This window comes from Parambassis ranga, chromosome 5 (genome assembly GCF_900634625.1).
Source record: "Parambassis ranga chromosome 5, fParRan2.1, whole genome shotgun sequence".
NCBI classification, from domain to species: Eukaryota; Metazoa; Chordata; class Actinopteri; family Ambassidae; genus Parambassis; species Parambassis ranga.
Window position 1 is genome coordinate 6960175 of NC_041026.1, and position 25754 is coordinate 6985928.

Consider the following 25754-nt stretch of genomic DNA (forward strand, 5'->3'; position numbering starts at 1 on the left):
ATCGGGGAGGCCGTTCCTCCCAATCACGCCTCTCCAGGTGTTACTGTCACTGCCCACGTGGGCGTTGAAGTCTCCCAGCAAGATGACAGAGTCCCCGGTTGGGGTGCCATCCAGCACCCCTCCCAGAGACTGTAAGAAGGTCAAGTACTCTACACTGCTGTTCGGCGCATACGCCGAAACCACAGTGAGAGACCTCTCCCCAACCCGAAGGCGCAGGGAGGCGACCCTCTCACATACTGGGGAAAACTCCAACACATGGCAGCTAAGCTGTGGGGCTATAAGCAAGCCCACACCAGCCCGCCGCCTCTCACCATGGGCAACTCCAGAATAGAAGAGAGTCCAACCCCTCTCAAGGAGTTGGGTTCCAGAACCCGAGCTGTGCGTGGAGGCGAGCCCGACTATATCTAGTCGGTACCGCTCAGCCTCCCGCACAAGCTCAGGCTCCTTCCCCCCCAGCGAGGTGACATTCCATGTCCCCAGAGCCAGTTTCTGTGTCCAGTGATCAGGTCGCCGAGGCCCCCGCCTTCGACTGCCACCCAATCCACTCTGCACCGGCCCCTTACGGTTCCTCCCACCGGTGGTGGGCCCATGGGAGGTCGGCCCCACGTCGCTCCTTCGGGCTAAGCCCGGCCGGGCCCCGTGGGGAAAGGCCCGGCCACCAGGCGCTCGCATTCGAGCCCCAACCCCGGGCCTGGCTCCAGGGTGGGGCCCCGGCTGCGCCATACCGGGCGACGTCACGGTCCTTGTTCTTCTTTCCATCATAAGGGGTATTTGGACCGCTCTTAGTCTGGCCCATCACCCAGGACCTGTTTGCCTTGGGAGACCCTGCTGGGGGCATTAAGCCCCCGACAACATAGCTCCTAGGATCATCTGGGCACTCAAACCCCTCCACCACAGTAAGGTGGCGGTCCACGGAGGGGACAAACAGAAACTGAACTACAAAATAAAAGACCTGGCTGAAACCATGACAGATACACAGTGTATTCTGTCCAGCCGTGTGGATTTTAGCCTACAGGCGCATTAATTTCTGTTGGAAATGGTCAGCCAGCTAACTTTAGTTACTAAATAACAGGATGCCACCTGCAGTTCAGTGAATTGCAGGCAGCTGGACTGAGCAAATGTAGTGCTGTGTACAACTATTATTCTACATTAGCTGGAATAAAAACACTTGCAACAGGAACAGCAACATTAGCAGGAGGTACCCAATAATCGGTACTCTGAGACACAGTGACAACAGCAGCAGAGAGAAGAAAACAATCACCAGCAATGTCATTATGCCACATCGCTTTAAATAGTCTAGCAGTTGATACAGTTTTTCTTTTACCCAGACAAATCCTAATCCTCCAGCCACCACTGTAAATCCAATGGCTGAAGCTTTTGCTGCTGTGCTAGCTAAACCTCCTGTAGTTCCTCCTCCCCTGTTTCCTGTACTTTCACCTGCCCCTTTCATAAAATCTGGTAGAAAATTTTGACATTTTGCCAAATGCTAATGCTCCTGCTCTCCCAAATGCTGCCCCTGCTAACCAAGAAAGTAAACTCCAAATCCACCGCCTCCTTTACCCATTTTCTTCTGTTCTTGTTCTTTTATTTCTTCCTTTTTGTCTTGGGGTTGTTCTTTTTCATCTCCAGTTTCTTGGTCCTCTTCTTGGGGCTGTTCTTCTTCATCATCTTGTGGTCCTTCTTGCTTTGTTTCTTTCTCTCTTGTTTCTGCTGCTGCTTTGTGTGTGATTGCAGTTGATCCAAGGAAGGCTTCTGCCACTGATTCTGCTGCAGGGCCTGTAAGTGTGATCCACACATTGGTAGAGACATGGTCTGTATTATTGTTTTGCATCTTAATAGTGTAGCAACCTTTATTCTCCTCCACCATCTGGTCTATTGTGTTGAGCAGCTCTTCCACCTTGGACTGGTTTCTCAGGGAGTTGATGCTGGAATCAATGACATGGCATTGGCCGTGGCACTTCTTTACAAGATCACTGAGACATTTATTCTGATCAACAAACTTGTCAATGGGCTGATCAACATGAGTAAATACAACTGCAGCATGATTGAACGCTTCCTCTGCTGCTGCTGCTGTATACCAATTTGATCACAATGAGAAAAGCATGAGGCCCAGGGGTGCACTGTGTGGCACTCCCAGCAATGTCACACTGTAGCTGCTCCCCAGATATTTCTGTGTCAGAGAGGTCAGGTATATTGATCAGCGCAATTCTTCTTCCATGAACTGATCGGGATTCAACCTGAAATTCACTTGTTCCAGAGAACACATTCTCTCCAAATATAGTGTTGGCAACGTCACTTTTTCCAGCTCTGGCTTGTCCCAGCAGGACGATCCTGTATGATTTCAGCACTACGACAGAAGAATAACAGGAAATCAATGCTGTTTTTTGGGCTTTAGATACAACCACAGGGGGGCACCAGATACTAATACGTGATCATTTGAAAGGCCAAAAAAAGTAGTATCTGTTGTCACATGTTGTTACCTTTGATGTGCCTTTGGGTCCCAGCTGTTCCTGGTATAACAATCCTGGTCTGAGGCACTAGAGGAAACAAATGAGATGAATACAAATAAACCTAATTAGCCTTAAGGGGTTGCCACAGCAAATGCTGCTGATGAAGTGATAAGAAATGCTTTACCTGTCTCTGGTTTGACTCCATCTGTGGTTCCTTTTTCAGTTCCATGCACACATCCTCCTCCTGACACCGGAGCTACTTTGACCAGTCTAACACACTTTATGCACAGTGTTTTTGTCTTCTTTTGTCTTCTTGGATCATTTCCTGCTCTGTGTTGCTTCTTTCTCCTGGGACATCCTGAAAAAGGATGACGTTTGGAGCACGTACAGTGTATTTTTTAAGACCTTTTGTTCAGCTTTGGAAAATAAACACGAAATGGAATATGTGTGTAGAAGACCACCCATTCACCCAGCCGGAAGAGAAGACAAAGAAAAAGCCGAGACAGATGGCTCACCTCAGCCAGCAGGTTGTTCTTCTTGAGCGCTGGTCGCGGGTGGAACCTCTCCCGGCACTGCGGGCAGCTGTACCAGCCTCTCGGCTCCTCCAGGTCCCAGCATTTCTCAATGCAGCTCCAGCAGTAAGTGTGTCCGCACTGGATGGTCACAGGGACTCTGAGCAGCTCCAGACACACCGAGCACCAAAAGTGATTCTGCTCCAACACCACCCCGCACTCCTCCTCCTCCTCCTCCTCCTGCTGCTGCTGCTGCACCTGCTCCTCATGCACCTCCTGCAGCTGCTCCTCCTGCTGCTGCTCAGCCATTAGGTTTGAATCCGCATGTGTGGAGAGAGCGACATTTCATTTCCTGTGGGGAGGAAGAGGAGGGGCCGTAAAGACCTGCGCACCTGGAATAAGTTATCAATTAAAGTTTTTTTTTTGAACAACCTAAAAACAACAAACAATATAAAAAAGCTCTCAATATCTGAATTGTATAAATGTTTTAATTTAATTTAATTACATTTAATTTGATTTGATGTCTGGGCATTTCTGCAGATGTACACACTGTTTCACATTAAAGTCACACAAGTTTATTTTTATTCCTCCTACAGGAGGAAAATGTTGTATTTTATTATTTAAAAATTATTACTAAAAGAGATGTCTGATTCATGATCGTTTTTTTCTAATCCTCACAAACTAAACACTAACTCACAAAGGTAATAATTTCTACCACCAGTAGTGGTGAGCTTACTTGATTATCAGCTTTAACGAATGGAAAACTTAAAAATAAAATCAGGCATAATCAGTATGAATATATATTTTATTACATCTGATCTAGATCATATTTAACAAACAGAACATTGTGTAGAAGCGTCACCCAGAGAGCAAAGAAAGGTGTTTTTCAGTGGTTTGTTTTGAGAATACATTATTTTCATTTAGATGTTGGGATTAGTCTAACACGGGAGGGCGATGTTTGTTGTTCAGGGTGCTCTGATGTATTAATAAGAACTATCTTTGACAGGCTGTGTAACCACAGAACATGATCAAAAACAGTATGTGTTGTAGATGCATGCAGTATATTGCAGTAAAAATAACAGAAATAACATTGCAGTCTATTGTGTCTTATACATCCATGTTTCCCATACATCATCAGGATTGAGTTAATCAATATCATGTTATGATATTGTAGGTGATAAAAATAATAAAAACTCATTGGTGTAGCACCTTCCATTGTGCGCCTCAGCTATTGCCAGTTCAGTTATGGACCTGAGCAGCTCTGCCACTTGGACTGTGCAGCTGTAGTCGTCTTCTTCGTGGCATATCATGACTCTGATTGTGATGTGGCTTTTAAAACACCAAAAAAAAAAAAAAAAGCAATTGACTTTGTGCATATACCATAAATTAAATGAAATATATTGAGATATGGACACCATAAAATCAGGCATAATCACTATGCATGGTTATATATTTTATTACATCTGATCTACATCATATTTAACAGACAGAACATTCTGTAACAGGATCATCCAGAGAGCAAAGAAAGGTGTTTTTCAGTGGTTTGTTTTGTTATGCAGAATCTTTATATTCTTTTCTTTCATTTTTTTGCAATTGACTTTATGCTTGAACTAACAAAGTGACTGGATGGTGGCTGTAAATATTGTTCAGGGTGGTGTCTGTAATAGGTATTAATAAGAATTATGTTTGAAAGGCCGTATATCTAGAATGACAGAACATTAGCAAAAGAACCATGTGTTCTAGATGCATAGAGTGTATTAACTCATATTAAGAGGTGATGTTTACACATAGTTTGAGAAAAAAATACCCAATACCTCCCTTGTTGCTCATGCATTTTAACTATGATCAGGATTGAGTTAATATCGTGTCATCAAGCAGAGTCCTTCCACACAGCCTTCAGTGCTTTCTCCACAGCTTCTGTTGGGCTTTGTGCATCTTCTGCTGCATTGAATCCTGCCACAGCTCCCTCTACCACACTTTGAAGAGCTGATGTGAGTGCTGCTCTTTTTGTTACTGCTGAAGTTAGAGCTGTAACTGATAAGGCCCCCTTAGACACACCCAACATGGCTCCTAACACCCCACCTACTGCAGCGCCCACTAATCTGATCATTAACTTCTCAGACACGCTGATTCTAGCGTTCTGTCTGATCTCCTCCTGCGTCATGTTTCCTGGTGAACTTCTGAGGAGCTCTTCCTCTCTCTGTATTTCTGTTTTCACTTCCTCTAAAAACTCATTGGTGTAGCACCTTCCATTGTGCGCCTCAGCTATTGCCTCCATGGACCTGAGCAGCTCTGCCACTTGGACTCGGTTGCACCTGTACTCGTCCTCTTCGTTGTGTTTCCAGTATTTGTTATCCACAACATGGCAGCGGCCTCCACACTTCTTCACCAGATCACTCAGCCATTTGTTTTGACTAACAAAGTCCTTGATCGTTGTTCCGTCTGGGAGTTGGTCGCCATGTGTGAAGACAACAGTGGTGTATGTCAGAGCGTCTTCAGAGAAATACTCACATATTTTGTTGATTACTTCCATCTCCTGTGCCGTGTATTTAGCCACTTTGAGCACAATGAGAAAAGCATGAGGCCCAGGAGAGCACTCTGTGATACACCTCACTAACTCAGCCCTGAGGTCAGCCTCAGACCTGCATGTGCCAAAAACACTGGGGGTGTCGATCAAAGTGACGTCTCTTCCATTGATGTGTTTGGTTTCTGCTCGAGACAGACTCTGCTCAGACAGAGGAGAGTGGCTGATCTTGAACACATCCTCTCCAAATATGGTGTTAGCCAGGCTGCTTTTCCCTGCTCCTGTTTTTCCCAGCAGGATGATCCTCCTTGAAGGCAGCACTAGAACAGAGGAGTGGATTTGTATAAGCACACTGTAACCTGACTTCTATTGCATTACAGTTTCATTGACAGGTAATCTGCTCAATATTTCAACACACACAACAATACAGCAGGGAGTAGTTTATAGTTCAACTGCAATAGCCAAGTTTTAACCACTAGAGGGATTTGTGTTGGAGTCCTGCATCAGGCTTTCAGGGTTAAACATACTGGAGCAGGCTGAACCTGAATGTATCCAAAGCAACAATCACTTTTGTGTAGCAACTATCTGGTCTCCAGAAATAATGGATTACAGATGCAGCAATGGAACAGTCACAACCATTCATTCATTCATTCATTTGGTCAATCAGCAGCATTACTGAATATATAAAGCTGGTTTTAGCTGTAACTAATGCTGTAAAAATGGTTACTGAACCAAATTTATTGTAGTTCATTCTGAGCAGCATTTACAACACAGTGTGTGTAAATATTGTTAACCTCAAGAGAAAAAAAGAGGTCAAGAGTTTTGAATGAACTCATAATAATATAAAACAACAATAAGAAAGTGGCCCAGACACCGTCCAGTATTTAAAGCAGAATTATATGGATCATTTCTGAGTGTGATATTGAAGTAGGCTTAACTGACCGTCCATGTTGTCAAAAATCAAGTCAGAGTTGTCAGACGGTTGTTGCTGCGTCTTTGTCCTCCTGTGTTCTTCCTACAGTCTGACTTTACTTTCTTTTTTCCACTAGTTTGACTGGTTGGTTTAGGCCACCTCTGACATGTTTGTGTCTCATGTAGGCCTTACTCTGTTCATCAATGTCTATAGCTTACTTTTTCACATTTATGTCATAATAAATATAGAGGTTAGCCATGTAAATCTGCCATTTTTCTGAAAAAAGTAAAATAAACCTACAAACAACCATTTAGCTCTTGAGCTAGCTTCCCCTTAGCTATGAAGCTAATAACTTTGGAGTGAATTCTACATGTGAGACAATGTTAAAGTAATCTGACCTTTTAAAATACACACAAATGTGCATGTATTAAAATATTCTGTACATTTTAAGCTCTTATATAATAACTACATAATACATCATTCTGGATGGCAGCTTCATATTTTCATATCTTTATTGGGTGGAGTACTCTATGTCTTTGTGAGACAAAGCTACGAAGAAACTGTTGCAGAAAACAAAACAGTTGGAGCTTTCAGGTGAAGGTGTGGTTCATTCTGTCATTTATGGGAACAGCAGTCGTTAATTCAAATAAGTGGACTGCTTTTATTATAATGTGTATCATAAGCCGTGGCAGAATACACACCCAGCTAAATCTCCTCTACATTACTCATAGTACAAACATTCTCACATGTGCCTTCTTCTTTGTATGACCTCGGCCATTCCCAGAACTGATATATGCTCTATATGAGGGCCAAACGGGGGCCATCCCCCTGTGTCCTTGTTAAAAACACCAGAAAAGACTTTTAACCTACAAGTTGCTTTATTGTTACACAACAGATTGATACACAAGCCAAAAACGAGAATGAACAGAAGACATTATGGATCCAGTTTCACACAAAGATCAAAAGAACCTTCAGACATGTATTTAGTCCTATAGTCCAGTTCAGTTTCATGACTTACAGGTTTTCATTTGACAGAAACTAGCACAACATAAATGAATTACACGCACATATAAACAGCTGTGAGAGCAGGCACCCTATCATGGCTGTGATGCTGCTTCCTGTTCATTCAGATGGATTCCAAGGATTATATGTACGTTCATACAGATCTCTGAGTCTCTCCATGATCTCCTCCACCACCTGCCACATTGTTCTCACTGGTGCTTCCTCAGCTACTTCTGTGATTGTGATGGCTGGAGGAGTTATTATGGGTGGCTCAGGTATTTGTTTAACTACTTCTACAAGTAGTGGTGGAAGCTGGTCAGACGGTGGTATTTCTGTAGCTATTTTGTCAGATTTCAATTTGACCAGCACAGCTGACACAGCTGCAATGACCCCCACCGCCACCCCCACCGCCACCGTCACACCCACAAAACCTTTAATCCATGTTCGTGGTGCTTTTTCCCCCTGCTTTTTGAAGACATTCCCTTTGGCCTGCTCTCTGATCTCTTCCTGTGACATGTTTCCAGCTGTCTGTCTAATGCGCACTTCCTCCTTTTGTATTTCTCTAGCTACTGCTTGCAGCTTCTCATTGGTGTAGTAACCTCCCCCATTAGCCTTAATTATCCCATCAATGGTGTTGAGCAGAGCTGCCACCTGGACCTGGTTGTTTCTGTATTCATCTTGCTGGTTGTTCTTCCAGTATTTATTATCAACGACGTGACAGCGGCCGCCACATTTCTCCAGGAGATCACGCAGACCCTCACTTTGCTCGATGAACTCCTCAATCTTCATGTCATCAGGAAGCTGGTCACCATGAGTGAAGACAACAACAGCATGTCTGAAAGCGTCCTCAGAAAACGATTCTTGTATTTTGGTGATAACGTTGCGCTCATGCTCAGTGAATTTCTCCACTTTGAGCACAATGAGAAAAACATGAGGGCCAGGAGCGCACTGAATGCTACAGCCCACCAACCGAAGCTTCATGTCCACCTCAGACCTGCCTGGGTGAAAGAACCCCGGGGTGTTAATCAAAGTGATGCTCTGCCCATTGACAGATTTGGTTTCACTTTGAGAACACATTTTCAGGTCATCAAAAGGATTCATTTTGAATATGGCCTCTCCAAATATGGTGTTAGCTAGGCTGGTTTTTCCAGTTCCAGTTTTTCCCAGCAAGACGATCCGTGTTGGGTTCACCACTAGAAGACAGTAATGACAGTAAATCAGCGTTTTGGTTTTCCGTTCCTTGAATTTATTCTGTGAATGTGTGTTATACTATCACAACAAACTGTTTTACATATGACTCAACATGGTTATCAAAAGTTTTGCAATAACCTGATTTGTGTTATCTACATCCATTGCATTTACAGCAATCAGTTCTTCCTCATAGGCTGCAAATTAGCTACAATCAAATGGCTGCTAAGAGTAAAGAAGCTGAGAAGGGATTTACATGCTTTGTGCTATGTTAGTTAAAAGATGAGTTAAAAAAATACACTTGAAAATTGATGAATTCACAATTTTTTATTGGAAATACTCACAAAAACAATAAAACAAAGGTTTTACATTAATTATTTTGATTTGCTGGCAGATAATCAAATACAGAGAAGTCAAATGTGCAGATTAGATTACACTAAAAGAAAGAAATCACACTACAGTATATTTGATGTAACAAGCTAAACATATTCTGTTTTCCATTGATGCAAGCCTCCCACAATGACCACAAAAGACCATTACATTAATTTCACTCTTGATATTCTGCATAAATTCATTATAGTGCTCATATGTTGCTATTACATGTTATTAGCTGAACAGAAGATGGTGTAGAAACTTACACTCATCAAAAAAGCCACCAATAAAATCCAGATGTCCCTCAAGACTACTGGCAATCTAATATCTTTGCTATCACTGCTCCACCAAAGAGTTCCGCCAAAAGTGTGGCAGCACTTAGTCCTGCAGCTCTAAGCACCAGATTTTTAGAAACTACAGTCTTTGCATTTTGCATGGCCTCATCTGGTAGAAAGTTTGAACATGACTGGTTAATGCGGGCTGTCTCTTCTTGTATTTCTCTGTGTTGTGTTTGAAGCATCTCATTGGTGTAGTAGCCTCCTCTGTTTGTTGCAATCATCGTGTCGATGGTGTTGAGCAGAGCTTTCACCTGGTACTGGTTGCTCCTGTATTCATGTGGCTGGTTGTTCTTCCAGTATTTATTATCAACAACGTGGCAGCGGTTCCCACACTTCTTCACCAGATCATTCAGATCTTTACTTTCTGCGACAAACTCCTGTATCTTCACCTCATTTTCAAGCTGGTCTCCATGAGTGAAGAGGACTGTGGTATACCTCAGAGATTCCTCAGAGAAATATTGATTCATTTTATTGATGACATCTTTCTCCTGCTCTGTGAATTTCTCCACTTTAAGCACAATGAGAAACACATGAGGCCCAGGAGCGCACTCTGTGATACACTTCACTATCTCAGGCTTCATCTCCTCCTCTGACCTCCCTGTATCAAAAAACCCAGGGGTGTCGATCCACATTAAGCTTTTTCCATGGACAGAGCTGGTCTTTGCGACACATTCACTTGTTCCAGATTCAGGAGAATGGTTTGTTTCAAACAGCCTCTCTCCAAATAAGGTGTTGGCAAGGCTGCTCTTCCCAGCTCCAGTTTTTCCCAAAACCACAAGTCTTATTGTTGACACTGTAAGACAATAATGACCCTCTGTCAGTGATGCATTGTCCTGGTTTGGTTCTGGAGATGCAGCAGATATGCCTACAGTGAGTAAAGTAGCTCAAATGTTGTGGAACCTCAGCTTGTATGCTATAATTATTTAAGGCCCTTTTTAGTTGTGAATTTCATGTAAAGTCCACAGAATGTGCTTTTTACATGTGCAGTGGCTTCTTTAGCTACTTGATGTGAGAAGAAGTGTCACTTCTGCCTGGTTAGTTTACTATAAAACTAACTAACTAAAAAAAGTGTTCTATACAAATGAATAAAACCTAATGTATTCTTGACTGCCAATAACTTTGATGTTCCTTGTTCGACAAATTGGACTGTTTTTATCCAGGAAGACCTACTGTGAAAAAGGTGGGACACATATAGACAAACCTACATTTTGTGCTTTGAAACAAACAGAAATCAGTCCAGAGATCAACACATGCTTAAATTAAATATGTGCCTCTTACTTTGTCTCATCACAACAAAATCTCTCACCCATTTGACAGGGGCATCGCATTTAATGCCGACTAAAACCAGTGTTGCTTCCTATATATGATGCAGAAGATCATTGATACAGGTTGAGAGATCCCCTTTAAGACAATCGGCCATTTCAGCATTGGTTGTAGCAAATGGGATGACAATGCAAAAAACTACACTTCTATGAGTGTCAATTTGGGGTTGGCTCCAAAAGTGTTTTAACTTCCACAAACCTCCATATTAAGTCATTAGTCTAAAATTTACAACAAAAATAAACATATTTACAGTCCAATAATAAAAACAACCTACAGATAAAGGGGCACAAGCGGTTTGAGCCTACTTGTACAAATGACAAATAGATTTGTCATTCAAGAAATTTAGGCTTATGTAACACCTGCAAGTTGTAGAAAAGGTTAATAATTACACTAACTAGTTCATTCAGAGTCTACTTCTGTTCCTCTCAAAATAAATAAACTGACACACATCACACATCACATCACAAACTGATGGTGTGCTGTCAATAAATGCATCTTTCTCTTGTTATATATCTAAGATGGCTGCCATTTAACTTAGAGTGAGTGGAAATTTCACAAAATGGCATTAGGGTGTGGTGAAAATTCCCATCAGTCAAGCTGTCGGGAAGAACAATATGATTCTCAGTATTCCACGTTGTATGTTTTTATATACAGGGAAGTGTTAATATAGAGATTAAAGATTAAATCATACCTGAAAAGTTCTTGTTCGGTGTAGGTTCACAGAATGTAGAATACTCAAATGACCATTGTACGCATATATGACAACACATAGCTTGCTGTTAACTATAATTGTATGGTCAAACACACATTGAAAAATAAAACATGCCACGCAAAAGTCATGGAGTTATAAAGTAAATGTTACTCACCAGCCATGTTAGCAGAGACGTCAGTGCAGTGTTAACCCTCCGTGTGAAACCAAAGAACTAAAACTCATCAGTGACGATAGACGAGACAAAAACACAATGTGAAGAAGAGTGTGTTTTATTTTGGTAGCTTAGTGACATAACCTGAAAAGGAACAGGTTTTCTGCCTGTCTCCTCCTCTTGGTAGAACTGAAATGCTGTTCCATTTCCTCATTCACTCAGTTCCTCCATGGACACAGGCGGGAAACATAACTGGTTCCGTATGCATGATGAACAGAAGTTTAATTTCATCTTTGTTGAAGAATAAAGCTCATGCTGCACAAAACAGGACTTTTATTCATTTACACACTAAGTTGTTACTTCTGGAGAGGTACTTGGTGAATGTGCAGTGGAATACCTGGTTTTTCTTTTCTTTTGTTTTTCATGTAATAAAATACAATATAAACAGCTTCACTCATCTATATTAATGTGGTTTTATTTGTTTGGGTATAGAGCTGGTGATGGGTATATGTACAATCATTATGTTACGGTCAGTTTTCAATGTTTTTAAAAACAGGGAGCAGACATGATATTATAGACCTCTTGTTACTTTATTGTTTTGTTATTTTTATTACAAGTATATTGAGGAGTTCATATATATATATATAAGTAGTCTTTGTTTCAAATTATTCATTCATGGTCTTGGGAGCTAAAAAAACCTTTGCTTGTAACAGGGTGAATTTAATCTGTGTAATTACACAATAACACATTTTACATTTACTGTATGTGAGGATAAACATGTATATAATGGTCTTTATTATATTTTCTTGTGAAAAAACACTGATGATTTTAAATACAGAGGAAGTGACACTTCTTTTCACTCCTGAGTGTCATTCCTCAGTCATATTAGCTTGCATGCTAAATGCTACCTAATGTAGCAAAATAAATGATCAATTATCTAATTCATCCAAACCCACAATGGCAAATCATTTTTTAAGCTAATGTTGTGTGGATTTTAGCCTACAGGCATGTTAATTTCTGTTGGAAATGGTCAGCCAGCTAGCTTTAGTTACTAAATAACAGGATGCCACCTGTAGTTCAGCAAATGTAGTGCTGTGTACAACTATTATTCTATATTAGCTGGAATAAAAACACTTGCAACAGGAACAGCAACATTAGCAGGAGGTACCCAGTAATCGGTACTCTGAGACACAGTGACAACAGCAGCAGAGAGAAGAAAACAATCACCAGCAATGTCTTTATGCCACATCGCTTTAAATTGTCTAGAGATTGATACAGTTTTTCTTTTACCCAGACAATTCCTAATAATCCAGCCACCACTGTACCTCCAATGGCTGAAGCTTTTGCTACTGTGCTAGTTCCTCCTTTTCCCCCATTTCCTGTACCTTTACCTGCCCCTTTCATAAAATGTGATAGAAAATGTTTACATTTTGCAAAACCTGATGCTAATGCTCTCCAAATTGCTGCTCCTGCTCTCCCAATTGCTGCTCCTGCCATCCCAATTGCTGCTGCTATCCCAATTGCTGCTCCTACTATCCAAATTCCTGCTCCTGCTAACCAAGAAAGGAAAGTCCAAAATCCACCCCCTCCTTTGCCCTTTTCTTCTTTTTTACCCATTTTCTTCTGTTTTTGTTCTTTTATTTCTTCCTTTTTGTCTTGGGGCTGTTCTTCTTCATCATCTTGTGGTCCTTTGTTTCTGGCTTCCTTTGGCTTTGTTTCTGCTGCTGCTTTGTGAGCTGATCCAAGGAAGGCTTCTGCCACTGATTCTGCTGCAGGGCCTGTAAGTGCAATCCACACATTGGTAGAGACATGGTCTGTATTATTTTTTTGCACCTTATTAGTGTAGCAACCTTTATTCTTCTTCACCATCTGGTCTATTGTGTTGAGCAGCTCTTCCACCTTGGACTGGTTGCTCAGGCAGTTGATGCTGGAATCAATGACATGGCATTGGCCGTGGCACTTCTTTACAAGATCACTGAGACATTTATTCTGATCAACAAACTTGTCAATGGGTTGATCAACATGAGTAAATACAACTGCAGCATGTTTGAACGCTTCCTCTGGGAAATATTTCCCGAAGTGATCAACAAACTGCTGCTGCTGTTTGGTGAATTTTTCTACTTTGATCACAATGAGAAAAGCATGAGGCCCAGGGGTGCACTGTGTGGCACTCCCAGCAATGTCACACTGTAGCTGCTCCCCAGATATTTCTGTGTCAGAGAAGTCAGCCATATTGATCAGCGTAATTCTTCTTCCATGAACTGATCGGGATTGAACCTGAAATTCACTTGTTCCAGAGAACACATTCTCTCCAAATATAGTGTTGGCAACGTCACTTTTTCCAGCTCTGGCTTGTCCCAGCAAGACGATCCTGTATGATTTCAGCACTACGACAGAAGAACAACAGGAAATCAATGCTGTTTTTTGGCTTTAGATACAACCACAGGGGGGCACCAGATACTAATAAATGTGATCATTTGAAAGGCCAAAAAAAGTAGTATATGTTATCTGTCACCCACCTGTGGTGACACCAAAATGACAAATGGCAACTATTGTTTTGACTCATGAATTGCGTTAAAGTGTTGTAAAACCACAACCTTGAACCCAGCAGTTTTAAAGCCTAAACCTAAATGCTGCTTGAAAATAAACACTCACACAAATTCCTTCACATGTTGTTACCTTTGATGTGCCTTTGGGTCCCAGCTGTTCCTGGTATAACAATCCTTGTCTGAGGCACTAGAGGAAACAAATGAGATGAATACAAATAAACCTAATTAGCCTTAAGGGGTTGCCACAGCAAATGCTGCTGATGAAGTGATACAAAATGCTTTACCTGTCTCTGGTTTGACTCCATCTGTGGTTCCTTTTTCAGTTCCATGCACACATCCTCCTCCTGACACTGGAGCTACTCTGACCAGTCTAACACACTCGTTTTTATGCACAGTGTTTGATTTGTCTTCTTGGATCATTTCCTGCTCTGCGTTGCTTCTTTCTCCTGGGACATCCTGAAAAAAGATGACGTTTGGAGCACAGAAGGCTTCCTTCAGAAATCCAGCTGCAGGGCCCATCAATTTAATCCATGCCTGACTAGAAGCAGGATCACAGCGGGTATCCTCCATGTTTTCCTCTCGCTGCTGCAACAAGACAACATTGATCACATTCAGACTACATTTGCTGCGATCAGAAGTTACACAAAAATCCCAAAAAAAGCAATGTTTAGCCTTACTACAGAGCATCCAACACTAGCTACTATTTGGCTTACTAACTACCTAGAGGGGTAAAATGATACCAGTACCTGATTCTTACAGTATGGAAAGAAAAATAAACATTCTAGCAATCAATTCATACACTTGCTTGTATGTTAGGTAGGCTACAGTTAACTTAGCTTGCTTAGAGTTACCATTAGCAAAGTAAAATTAGTTCAGTGTCTGATCTATCCATCTTCTGAACCATTTGTCCTGTCGCACAGGGTCAACTTCCTGTTTGCAAATGACTTACCAAAGCAACACTTAGCTTGGGAGCTGGCTGGATCTAACTTCAGCTAACATACAAACTTATGTGGACTATGATGTCCAACTAAAAGTAAGAGTACAACCCAAATGTGATTGTTTTCAACTCCCCAAGCCACAGTGTAAAGTAGCAGGTTGGTGATTATGGCATAGTTTATGTTTATTTTATTTTATTTACATCTAGCAGTATAGTAAAGAAAGTAATACAGGTTTTCTTGAGAATATTATACTCGACAAACAATTTTTATCATTTATCATTTGTCATATACAGTCTGACATGTTGTAAAAAAATCCTAATTTATTCTATGTCAGATACTATTGAAGCTGTTGTGCAGGACCCAGTGTTACATGTTAAAAAATGAAGCAAGGGTTTTTGCATGGAGTTCTGCACAATGGCTTCAGATGACGAAAGAAAGTGTTCAGTGTTGCTCTGTGCTTCCATCTTGTGGTTGCTGAAAAGTTGTGCAAGGGTGGTTTAAATTTCACTTCCTGCTTAGTCTCCCCTCACTCTTTGTCAGCTGTTTTCACATTCACATAGAGAGAGCGAATGTGCACATGCAAGTGGAAGATACAACAAAACACCCATGCAGAGGAGGCTTTGTAGTGTTGCCTCTACGTTGGTTCCTGTCTATATTCACTGATCTCTGCCAAATAATGGCCCTGCCAGTGCCAAATATATCACACATACACAGCTGTGTAGCCAAAGAACATTTTACAATAAATTACGTAGTTTACAAGTAGCAGTGTCCTTTAATACACTTGTCAGTTTGAGGCAAGGTGAATCACTTGTGTGTTTGTTTCATGGCAGTATAATAGGTAGAATAAAGAGAGAATAATATTAAACAATAAACCAATACAGTTAGTAAACAACTTCTCAAAAACTGTAAAGATAATGTTAACTTACCATCCTGTATGTCCTTGAAGTGGAGAGTGACTGTAGCAATGTGCACTTGATCAGTTTCACTTTCTTTTTGAACTGTGTGTCTATTGGGGCATGGGTGGTTGGGGTTTTCCTGTTATAAATACCAATAGCAGCATTTTCCTGCTTAAAGGAACTGTTTTTGGAAAACAAATATTTGAAAAAATCTCATTCTGCCTGTAAGGGTTGATAGAGCCTGATTTCCTGAAATTGTCAGTTTCCTTGTTTGTCTGTCTTGTTAAACCGGGCAGGAGTGAATTCATAAATACTGCATAACTGCAATAGCATAGAGACGAGAAAAGCCAGAAATATTTCACTCAAAAATGAAGAAAAAAAAAATCCCTTCATTCCATTTTATTCATCAAATATAAATCATGATATACTTGATAAATGTAATAAATGGTAAAACAAACCTGATCACATCTGATCATCTTCTCATCCCAAAACTCAATTTTCATACAAAGGTACACTCAAATCAAATCACTCAAAAGAAAATTAACCCCAACATAAAACAATAGAAACACAACCTGACAAACAGCAGGTAAAGACAAAATGGACAAAGTCTTTCTAGGAATATATACAAGGCTGCCAAAAACTTTTATAATCAAACCTCATCTACAGCCTGGTTACTGAGGCTCTACTGTTTCTGGGCTCTCTGAATCAGATTTGAAGCTGTCCTAAAGACAGCCTCAGCTGCGTTCACCACTGCCTCAGTCACTGTATCTGCTCTAGTAGCTTCATCATATCCTATGTAACCTCCTACTGCTGCTCCTCCTGCAGTAGCAGCTGCCCCTGCAGCAACAGCAGCTCCTGCAACTACTTTTGTTACAAAATCCATTCCTGCGACTCCTCCGTCTGCCGCCGCCGCCGCTATTGCTGTTGCACATCTCAGTACAGTTTCTACATTCATTCTCATTAGCTCCGTGACAACTAACGCAATCATTACTGGCACACCCAGCAAACCTCCTAACAACGCTCCTGTAGTAAGACCTGCTGCGTTCTTGAGAAAGTTGTAGACGATGTTTCTTGCCTGTTCTGATCGACCAGGCATTTGTCGTGGTAATGAACGAAGAACTTGTTGTACTACCCTGTCCACTGCTTGAAGCATCTCATTGGTGTAGCAGCCTCCTGTGTTCTGCATCACCAACCTGTCGATGGTGTTGAGCAGCGCTGCAACTTGAACCTGGTTGCTTCTGTATTCATCCTGCTGGTTGTTCCAGTATTTATTATCAATGACGTGGCAGCGCCCGCCACATTTCTGCAGGAGATCATGCAGAAATGTATTATTACCCACAAACTCCTCCATTGTCATTCCCTCAGGAAGCTGGTCACCATGAGTGAAGACAACAACAGCATGTTTGAAAGCTTCCTCAGAAAAAGACTCTTTTATTTTAGAGATAACCTCATTCTCCTGCTCTGTGAATCTACCCAGTTCACATAAAATGAGGAAAGCATGAGGCCCAGGAGCACAGTCCACGATACACTGGGTTATTGCAGATTTCAGGTCCTCTTCAGGCCTGCCATGGAAACCAAAGAAACCAGGAGTGTCAGTTACTGTGATGACTCTTCTGTGAACCTCTCTGGTCACAGTCCGACATTCATATGTTCCAGGATTTGCTGAATGATGAATCCCAAACACAGTCTCTCCCAGTATGGTGTTAGCCAGGCTGCTTTTCCCCACTCCAGTTTTCCCCAGCAGTACGATCCTTCTTTGTGGAGCTAGAAAGATGAGATCATACACTGTGACAAACTGTACATACAGTAGAATACTGTTATATCTATGAAAGTAACATGTTTTTTTAATTGTCAATGACGTCTATAAATTGACTATAGTGGTCTCAATGTTTTCTCTTCACATTAGTGAGTCGCTCCTCTCTTTTTAGATATTTAAGGTGCCAAACGTTTGGCATAAACAGAGCAACGTTTCCTCCTTTTGTACTGAACATTCAGGAAGGGTGTCATGTGTAAGAATTAAACAGGACCCAAATGCAGACAAAACGTAAAGTTAAACAAAAGGTTGAGCTTTAATGAAAGCTAAAACATTCCAGAGGACAAGAATAACTAAACTAAACTAAGTCCAGAACAACTAAAAAACCACAAAGTACAAAAGAAAAGGAAATCAAAAACCAACAAACCAGTGAGAGATAAACCAGGGGAGGACGGGAGGGATACGGAGGATGACATGATGGAAGGAAACCAGACGGTGAGCACGGCATGGGAAGCGACAAACAATGAACTGACAAAGGGGAGCATAAGACTTAAAAAGGGGCTGAGATGAGCCACAGGTGAGAACAATCAGGGAGGAGGAAGAAACTAGGAGGAGACTAGAGGAGGAGAGAAGGAAGGACTGAGGATCAGAGAACAGGAGGGAGGAGGAACAGAAGGGAAGACAGGAGGAGCAGAGAAAGAGGAAGAAGAGCACACACATGAAGGACAGAGAAGAAGCATAGCACAGAAACACAGAATGTGTAAAAACCATTGACAGTAAAAACTATGGACAGAGCCTCCGTGACGTCACCCGTTTGTTTCTGAAGAGCCGTTTTGAGTCTCAGTGGGAGGTTCCGGGACGTGATGACCGCCGCCATGTTGGCAGCGTCACGTCAACTAAAACTCCGAATATGGACAAAGAGGGGGGGCACGAGCGGGGTTTAGGGGGCGGGCGATCGTGGGAGCAGGAAACTCACGCTGTGATACGTCAACTGTCTGTCACTCAAGCGGCAACGCCCATAATTAGGCGTAATTTTAAGTCCGAATACAATTGAAACGAGTGAGTTGTAAAAAAATTCACCACCCCTACAATTGACACTAGAAGAGAACCTGTCATCTGAGACCACAGCGATTTTTTGTACCAGGCTGTAAACATGTTCTTTTCTGCTGTGAAGTCGGCCATTTTAACATGGGAGTCTATGGGAAATTACTCGCTTTTGGAGCCAACCCCCAGCTGTTGCAGCATGAATTACAAGTTTTGACACTTCCGCATGGGCTTCCACTTTGAGCCCCGAAGGTTGCCGCTTGGTAAAAACATTAAATATTACTCACCAGACATGATGGAAGAGAAATAACAGCAGGTGGTTAAAGTTCAGGTTAAAGTCAGAGTACGTGTCCTCGAACAGTGTCAGATTCTGCTGGTGAGTGTTTAGGAAAATCACAACAAGCAAATAAATGACAAAATAATGAAGTATTTTCATGCTGGTGTAAGAAAAGTAGCTGCTGACAGCAGCAGACTGTGGATGCTCTTGTATGGAAGAATATATTAATGCAAAATGGAATGGAAGAACAAAATTAAAATTATGCATGTATTATTTGTATTATTTAGTGTTTACATTAAATAAAAGCCCCCAAACACTGTAAAGGAGCTGTTCCTTTGATGCTATAAGTTAGAATATGATTCTACATAAGTCTGAAGTCTCAGTGGTTCTTAGGGACTAAAATGTCAATGTTAGACTAGAGGGGAAAAAATCAATACATTTCTTTAAATACATAAAATATTTTACATATCTGAAACATATGAGGGTCACATTTTCAACAGCTTCATCTTAATCACAAAAAATGTTTCATCCAGACTTTTCCACGGTGTAAAACACACGGAGGATAAATAGTGTTATCACTGCATCCACGCAGCTACCGGTATGTTAGCTAGCTAAATGCTAACGACGTGCACTTGCGCTCACCGCAGAACAAGGTTTAATGACCCATTAAATCCTCAGAAACTACAAACGTCAGTCAGAAACTTGTTCCAGAACACTCACCTCAAAGAAGAAGCCAGGTATAAAAGATTAATCTGTACTTTAAACTCTTTAACCGCAGTCTACTCTCATCTTCTTCTGTAGTTTCCAGACTTTCTACTTCGTCTTTAGTGTGCTGCGCCACACTGACCCCTGCTGACGAAATGCAGCTACTGCAGATGGATAAAACGTGGATCAATTCAGGTGTATCCCTAATCCAGGTGTAATGCTGCACACTGGAACAGTGCACATTTTTTGTGTGATGAAGTAAATTATTTAACAACATAAACATTTCACTGTTGTCTGGGACATTCATACACTGAAGTATAATGCAGCTGACTTATGTCATGTTCCCTGCTCTCTGGCTAACGTGCTCTTCTTTATATTCTTCTCTCCACTTCCAGTTTGTCCAGGTTTGGAGACACTGTCACCAACAGAGGTTTGTTTCTCACAGCTGTGGGTTTGTTTCACCTTGCTGTATTCCAGAGTGTTTACGGAAAACATAATCACAGGAAATAGGCAGGATGTAACTGGACCTTCCTGCTGTGGGTAGAAACTTTTATCAGACTTAAAGTTTGCCTAGAAAAGTACAGTCTCAAACTAAAATTAAATCAGTGTAATTCAGCAGGAAGTGTATGCACAGAATGATATTTCATGTTTCTATGTGTGTCCTGTATGTTTGTTGTTGTCCCTGATCTTTTTTCTTGTATTTTTTTTTATTAGTAGAAAGTCTGAGTAGACAACATAAATAAACATTACAGTGATTAGTATGGATGAATTAATTTACTGATCATTTAATGGGCGTGGAGACAAGCTGATGATTGATAGATTTGATGATAGACTTTGTACAGTCGATTTATAAATGTGCTGAAAATGTTGTAATGGGTGTTTTACAGGACTGCGTGTTCATAATCTGGCGCCCTCTGGTGGTTGTATGATTATAATGCATCTGTTGTTTGGGGAAGTGAAGCCTGAATCAAACCATGCTCAAAAAAACTCCTTATTTATTATTGTAAGAAGCAGCAAGTCACAGAAAATTCAAATTTATCCAAGATTTTATTTGACTTTGTGTCAGAAAACAATCAGAAAAGATCATATGACTAAATTACCTCTCATAGTTTATGCACTAAATCTGTGCTTATAATGTCACAATGTTGGAAAGCAAACAAATGATAATAAGAATACAGGAATAAGATACAAAATCTCATGGACCAAATAATCAAGAGAAAACAGCAGAACATCTGTTAATGATAGATAAAATACACATATATCTGCATATCTAGGAAGAAACAGCAGATTTACAGATTGTCTCATTACATCAGACTTTTGATTTCAACAATGACCCATAAAAAATAAAACCATTACACCAAGCTAGCACACACCCAGAAAATAACGAATAAAGAATTCTTTCAGATTACGTTTAATGATTAAAGAAACAAAAATGATGTTATACGGTCAAAACTAAGTTCCTGAGTGCAGCTGCATGTTTAAAGAACCTGTGAGCACTGAAGGCTATATACACATGTACATATAGTCTCACAAGTTCAAAAACAACCACATGTCTTATTGTGACACTAACAAAGCCTCCCACTTCCTGAACTCATCAGAAGCTCATTTTCTTGTTGACGTTGTTCCACTACATGACTGCAAATCTACTATAGCGCCTACTTTGAGAAGGTGAATCATAACCTCAGCCCATCAATTACAGGCTGTTCTGTACAAGATCTCTATTTAGTCTACATGAAGAAATGACATCTCAATCACAGATACTCTACAAAGCGAATACTTTGTTAAAGTCTGCCTACCTAGGACTTACTCTACTGTAAACAGCCTTTGCTGCTTTCTTAGGTGATTGTAATGCCTCCTGTACAACCTGATTTCATTTTTACATGTTGAGCCTTAACAGCCTCTGCTGCCTTCTCTACTGCTTCCCATACTGTTTCTGCTTCCTCAACTGCATGATATCCTGCAACAGCGCCTTCTAATGCATCATGTAGCAGTACAAATATAACTTTAAAAGCATCGTCCTTTCTTGCACCGTAATAAGCTCCAAACAATGCACCTACACCAACACCTGTTGCTCTGACCAGAAATCGGTGAAAGACATTGCTTTTTGCCTTCTCTCTGGTCTCTTCTTTTGACATGTGTGGTGATATCTTTGCAATGCATCTCTCCTGTTGTTGTATTTTCTGCTCCACACCTTTCCCCAGCTCAGTGGTGTAGCAGTTTCCATTGTTTGCTTCCACTGTTTTGTTGATGGTTTCAAGCAGCTTCTTCACCTGGAACGTGTTGGTTCTGTATTTGTCTTCTGAACTTCCATTCCAGTTTTTATTATCTATGATGTGGCACCGGCCTCCACACTTCCTCACCAGCTCACTCATGTATTTGTTCTGCTGGACTAGATCTTCTATTTTCTGTCCTTTAGGAAGCTGCTCACCATGAGTGAAGACAACTGTTGCATATTTGAAAGCTTCTTCAGAGAAATATTCAGATATTTTCTTGGCCACCTCCTGCTCATGCTTTGTGATTTTCTCCACTTTAAACACAATGAGGAAAGCATGAGGTCCAGGAGAGCACTCTATGATACACCTCAGTATCTCAGGCTTCAGCTTCTCCTCAGGGATGTCAGTGTCAAAGAAACCAGGCGTGTCGATCAGAGTAATTCTTCTTCCTTTAACTGTTCTGGTTTCTGCTCGACATTTCTTTGTGCCAGAGTTTAAAGTGGGGTTGTCATTGAACAGCTGCTCTTTAAATATGGTGTTAGCCAGGCTGCTTTTCCCTGATCCAGTTTTTCCTAAAATGACGATTCTCCTAGTGTCTGAATCTAAAAGAGAATAACACATATTTGTGGTTATTGTCACGAAGAAGGAAATTTAACAAAACTTATACAAATACATTTGCTGTTTAATAAATAAAAAGTTTAAAATAATCCCTGTATAACTTCAATAATGTATTTTCTTTGGGGAGGATTTACTTATACCTTCAAGCAAACACATTTGCAGACCAGCCAGCTATAAAGTTAGGAGCTGTGTGTCAAAGCTGGTGTATTGTGTAGGACTCTAGGACTGTGCATTACTCATTTGGGCACTGTGATAGCGTCACTAACAAACTCTGCTCTGTTTAAGAGCAGAACATGAAACAATATCAAAATAGAGTTTGTAGTTAGAGCAATGTGTTTTATGTAAAATTGATTATAAAATGTAAATATATTCATTTTGTAGTGTATAATAGGGATTATGTGTTTCATAATTGTACTTTATCTCCTTTTCATTTTATACCTACAGATTCTTCAACAATAATAATCTGCATATTGCCCTTTGTAGAAGAGATGTGGGAAGAGTTAGCTAACACTGGTCTTTGTATCATGTAATTCAGCTACAATTCAACTAAGTCCTGTTAGTCCTGACTCAAACTGTCGTGCTGACACAGAAAGGTTTTTCCTGTTTTAACAGTTTATATGCTGTCACCATGTTGTTCTTCCTGCTCTCACCTCACTCCTCACATCATCTTTATTGCCAGTTTATTCATAGATTGTTGAACAAATGCATGTTTACTGACAATGCTGCAATGTGATGAATTTTAAGTGTCATTACACAGAATGTCTGAAAAAATTACAAAAAATAATCTCACTCACCACTCATGATGAAATAATTTCAGTCTGAAGATGATTCAGATTAAAGTCAGATTATGTTTCGTCTGTGTCGACGTCTCCTCTCCTGATGTCTGAATCAGTTGCCTTCACAGCAGTTTTATTTAAGCCTTGACTGCAGCAGGAAATAAACCAACCAACATAACCACAAGTCACGACCTGTTCCGAGAAGACTCTTGTTGTGCTAAAACACAAAACAGTGTTTCAGTTTTAGTCATGACTAAAACCAATCTGCACACCATTCTAGATTATTTAGTGTAATATAAGTAAATTTAATAATGTTGTGTCAAGTAAGGTCAAATAAAAGAAATGGTATTATAATAATGATTAAAACGTCAATCAGATGTCACTCAGGTGTAACAATTGTGGCTGTTAGACAATGTTTTTGAGTGCAGCTACAAGTGAGTGTGTGCTACATGTGTTTTATAGTCATATGAATCCTGTTTGTACCGGAGGTGGAGCTGATCATGACCTCAGCCCAGTGATTAGAGAAGTTTCTCATGTACAAGATCTGACTGCATTTATTAATCATATAATCACAGTGGGGACTTTAGTTTATGGTGGAACATTCTACAATATGTGTTTTAAACAAATGATGTGTGCAGTTTGATGCCATCTGGTGGTTGTATCCATGTAATACATCTGAAAAAAAGTCAACACCATGATGGTCACAAACACGTCAGAGGGGTTTGGTGCAGATGGGACAATTTGTCTCTTAAAGTGTGTTTAAAGATGTGAAAGTGTCTGTTCGAACCCAGACTATGATCTTACTCTGTAAACCTGACCACACAAAATACCAGAAAAGATCTCATGACTACATCAAGATTATATGAATGATCATGTGACCTTCATCACAATGAATGACACATAAGACACATAAGATAAGAGCACAGAAACATGTAACAATCACATTCTCTTGGACCACAAAATCAAAAACATAATAAATAAAAAAAAACATATCTCCACTACACCACTACTTGAAACATCTCATTGGTGTAGTAGCCTCCTCCTCTTCATCACCATCCTGTCGATGGTGTTGAGCAGAGCTTCCACATGGACCTGGTTGTTTCTGCATTCATCCTGCTGGTTGTTGTTCCATTATTTATTATCAAGGCTTCTTACTGTCAAAGAACCTGTTAAAGTGAAGTTTGTTCCATGAACCTCTCTGGTCTCTGTCTGAGAGACACTGGTTCCAGAGTTATATAGACGTCACTCAGGTGTGAAAATTGAAGCTGTTAGACAAGAACTATTCAGCAGGACTCAGAAACGCAAAGGAAAGTTTCTGTGTGCAGCTACATGCTTAAAGAACCTGTGAGCACCGGCTCCATGAACCAGATAACAGTCTCACAACAAGGATTCTGTTTTTCTGTCAGACAGGTTCTTTGTATGTCCCTGAACTTTTACTGTTGCTTTGGATATCAGACTTTTTGTAGAAACTGTGAGTAGACCTCACACACAAACAAACATTACTGTGATTATCATGTCTGAATGAAGTTAATATTTATATAGGGCAGTGCAGACTTCTTACAGTTTGTGTTTTAAATAAGTGTTTTTGTGTATCTAGCACCATCTGGTGGTTATGTAATGCATCTGTTGTTTGAGGAAAATCCTCAGCACCATGATGGCCCGATCCATGTCAGAGAAGATTGATACAGACGAGACAGTTTGTCTCAAATTCAGATAAAATCAAGTCATATTGATGATCATGTGACCTTCGTCATACATCACAGGTATTCATTGAAATGTCAATAAGAACAAAGGTACACACATACACGACAATCACACAGTCTAATAAACTAAATAATCATGTCTCCCAGCAGTTCAGCAGCAGCAGGTGAATCCAGACCTCCTACAGATCAAGACCAGCCCAGAAATACAATCCCTCCAGCGTATGCTGGGTCTGTCCTGGTTCCTTCTCTCAGTTGGACCTGCCCAAAACACCTGGGAGTCAAAAGCAAAAACCAGAACCACCTCTTAACTCTGAGGAGCAGCTTCTCCACTCCACGCTCTACCCAAACACATGACCTCATTTCTAATGCCTGGTTTACACTGTGCGATTTTAGGCTGTCACAGACCAAAGACGAGCATCGTAGGAGAATCGTGGAGATATCGTTGGTTGTGGCTCTAAATCGGTGGTCTTACATCGCACTGTGAGGCAGGTTCCACGACGGCTGTTGTCAGCGTCTTGTGACCAAAGACAAGGTGAGATAAAATTCTAGCGGTGTCAGAAATTTAGGATGACTGACTCACAGTGTGACAGCTGCTACGACCTGTCACCCCGCATTCCCGTCTTCCTCCTCTTCTCCTCCTCTTATTGGATCGCTAAAAATCGCACAGTGTAGAATGGCCATAAGGGAGAGCCTAATGGCCCTGCAAAGTAAACACTACATGAAAGGAACTAAATTTAAATAAACGTCTTATATAAAATAATATATTACCATGAAACATATATATATCATCACACTTT

The 25754-nt window shown here is 40.8% G+C and overlaps 3 protein-coding genes across 3 annotated transcripts; all 3 read right to left on the reverse strand.

Moving 5' to 3' along the window:
* Positions 1-4832: 4832 nt before the first annotated feature.
* LOC114435437 (GTPase IMAP family member 4-like) lies at positions 4833-6485 on the reverse strand. The gene is made up of 2 exons (XM_028405109.1): positions 6429-6485; positions 4833-5806 (listed from the first exon to the last, which is right to left on the reverse strand). Exons 1-2 carry the CDS (start codon positions 6433-6435, stop codon positions 4833-4835), a joined length of 981 nt encoding a protein of 326 aa, XP_028260910.1. The 5' UTR covers positions 6436-6485.
* A 2416-nt stretch (positions 6486-8901) lies between these two features.
* On the reverse strand, positions 8902-18210 carry LOC114435439 (GTPase IMAP family member 8-like). The gene is made up of 3 exons (XM_028405110.1): positions 18049-18210; positions 16877-17632; positions 8902-10092 (listed from the first exon to the last, which is right to left on the reverse strand). The coding sequence occupies exons 1-3, from the start codon at positions 18164-18166 to the stop codon at positions 9272-9274; spliced, it is 1695 nt and encodes a 564-aa protein (XP_028260911.1). The 5' UTR covers positions 18167-18210; the 3' UTR covers positions 8902-9271.
* A 2465-nt stretch (positions 18211-20675) lies between these two features.
* On the reverse strand, positions 20676-23403 carry LOC114436665 (GTPase IMAP family member 7-like). The gene is made up of 2 exons (XM_028407089.1): positions 23273-23403; positions 20676-22462 (listed from the first exon to the last, which is right to left on the reverse strand). The coding sequence occupies exons 1-2, from the start codon at positions 23277-23279 to the stop codon at positions 21483-21485; spliced, it is 987 nt and encodes a 328-aa protein (XP_028262890.1). The 5' UTR covers positions 23280-23403; the 3' UTR covers positions 20676-21482.
* Between the last annotated feature and the right edge of the window lie 2351 nt (positions 23404-25754).